The 2,540-nt window shown below is 34.8% G+C and overlaps 1 protein-coding gene across 1 annotated transcript; it reads left to right on the top strand.

The window, feature by feature from the left end:
- Window positions 1-227: 227 nt before the first annotated feature.
- LOC111711780 (uncharacterized) lies at window positions 228-847 on the top strand (the record flags this gene model as incomplete). The annotated part of the gene is given in 1 exon segment (XM_023486215.1): window positions 228-847. A coding segment is annotated over 1 exon segment (603 nt), but the record flags the coding sequence as incomplete, so codon positions are not given.
- Between the last annotated feature and the right edge of the window lie 1,693 nt (window positions 848-2,540).

The raw sequence follows: 2,540 nt of genomic DNA, 5'->3' as shown, positions 1-2,540 counted from the left end.
TTTTAAACCTTTTTAATGGAAAACCCTATTAACTTGTACTTTTTCATTCATATTTTTATTCAACTACAAAGCACGAGATAATACAAATAAAATCCACTCAAATACATTTTGATATATATTTTTATGTTTAATTTTTTTACACCTTTAAGAAATAAACAAACATTTACTGATAAAGAAAATCCTATAGTTTTACTGCTCATATATATACTCAGTCTAAACATGATTTCCAAGATAGCATAAAGCTATGAACGAACTTAAAAAGTACTTCACCTTTGGAGGGGGTGAAACCCGAGAGTTAACCTGTTTCAAAGCTGCTGATAGGTTTGTGAAGAATGATCTATCCAAGAACGTGGAATCAGAGAATGTACGGTTCCCGGAGCATATAATCCGGCTTGGGACTACCCCTGAGGGTCCTAAACTGTCGCCACAAGAGCTAAAAGCTATGGCTGACAACATGACTGATCCAAAAGAAAAAGGAAACTTAAAACAATGGATCGGACATCGTAGAGGAGCTGAATGTGAGAGATTAGTTTGGGATTATCTGATGAGAACCCCGGAGAGTGTACGGTCTTCCCTTTTCTATGGATTTAAGAGAGAGATGTTTCTCCGGTTTACTACGAACGACCCCACGCACAACAAACAAAAGGAATATGATTTTATTCTCATGCTTCCTGAGTACAAGCTGATGCTCTTCTTAGAGGTTAAAGCAGATCCCGGAGGAAACTCTAAATCATGGGAAGAGCAAATGAGGAAAGCTAAAAATGACCTGTTCAAAGAGCTTCTGGAGTATGTGGGGGAAGACACGAACACTACTGAGTGGACTTTTCTTCCTGTGGGAGTTTATCCTTATGTGTCTAAGCAGGTATTTGTCAATGAATGTATTTTATGTTTAACTTTCAAAGATTATTTTCTAATCCCTGCATTATTCGGTTTAAATATCAATCATTCTTTATCTTTAGTTTTTTATCATCATTCATAATTTTTATCTTTAAAGAAGAGGGAGCATTGAAGCCATGTTTTAACCATAAACTTTTGTTTTAATGAATAACATGACAGTCTAATGTTAAAAAAATTAGGTGTGATTTCTATTTTTAAGTGCGAGGTCAACAAGTTTAAAGTCACAGAGCTGAAGAAGCACTTCTGTTCATGGACATGTTATGATGAAAAGTTTTTTAAAATATTCAAATGATAAGTCTAACGTTAAAAAAATGGTTTGTGAATGATATGGTCATAAAAAGCCACATGTTTATACAGACTTTAAATTTCAATACACTCTTAGAAATGTCAAATTTTCATCTGAAAGATTTGTTGGAGCACTTGATCCGAATTCAACTTAGTCGCACAATTATGAATAATTAGTTTTATTTAACAAAATTTGACGAATAATGCCACCAAGTTGAATTTGGCTCTGAGCTCAAACAAAGTTTGAGCAATAAAAATATTACATTTTTTAGAGTGTTGACTTTGTGTTAAGTTAAACTATCAGAAAGATGTAATTTATAAAAAAAAGTTTTATAACTTCTCTCTAAATAATACTGCAGGGCTGGACACGTTCAAACTTTTTTAACCTGTTTGTTATTGATTTTAAAATTATCGGTTTTTGCCGTTAGTCAACTTTTATCGACTATTATCAACTATTATCAACTATTATCAACTATTATCGACTAGTCTAAATAATAAATAACGAATGAAAATATTGTTCTTATAGAGGTCGGAGGACGGACTCTATTGAAACTCGGGTAGACTCATTCCAGTAATATATATTTCTTTAAAGAACAACTTTGTATATCATAATCTAATCGATCACACGAGACTAAATGAGAATGCCGCGTTCTTCATCTGTGGCTGGGGCTGAAGTCCAAACATGGGAGAGGAGTGGGTGGGAAAGCTTCACTTCATGATTCGAGTGAATGCCGCGGTCATTTAAAAGGTATGAGTAGGGGGTGATGAATTTTGTAGATATAAAATAAACTATTTCAGTGGGATGCCTGCGTAGAGACTAACAGCTGTTATGACAGCTTTTGATACGAGTGTGCGTTTTTATCATTTTTAGGGCTAAAATAGGTACTTTTTTCACTTTTTAAGTTTTAAGTAATATTTCTTAGAGACTGACAGCTGTTATGACAGCTTTTGATACGANAAAAGATCAACCACCATTCCGTGGAAATCAAGGCCCCATCAAAAATAACCACCAAAGGACGGAAAGAAAATCGTATTATAGCTTGCAAGAAATATATATAGACCAGGAACCGCCATATCTGATGCGTCAAATCTGTGTACTGCAGTGGGAGGAGATCAAAACAAAGAATTCAGGGACAACGCATCATTTTTGAGGGAAAAGGGCCCAAGGGGTGGAATAGGTTAGGTTGTATTTTTCCATATGGACCAAAAAGCCAAAAATCATAAGTATTCGCTCTAACTTGATATATTAACTTGTTTTTGTTGGGCTGTAATATCACATCAGAGCTGTAATCCTTTCTTTCAACTTCTGTGGGGGCACTGGGTTTGTTTACATTCCTCCCACAGTGTACAGTACACAA

Source organism: Eurytemora carolleeae, unplaced genomic scaffold (assembly GCF_000591075.1).
Source record: "Eurytemora carolleeae unplaced genomic scaffold, Eaff_2.0 scaffold940, whole genome shotgun sequence".
Classification (NCBI taxonomy): domain Eukaryota; kingdom Metazoa; phylum Arthropoda; class Copepoda; order Calanoida; family Temoridae; genus Eurytemora; species Eurytemora carolleeae.
Note: the sequence above shows the minus strand (reverse complement) of the source record. Positions and strands in the feature narration are given on the sequence as shown.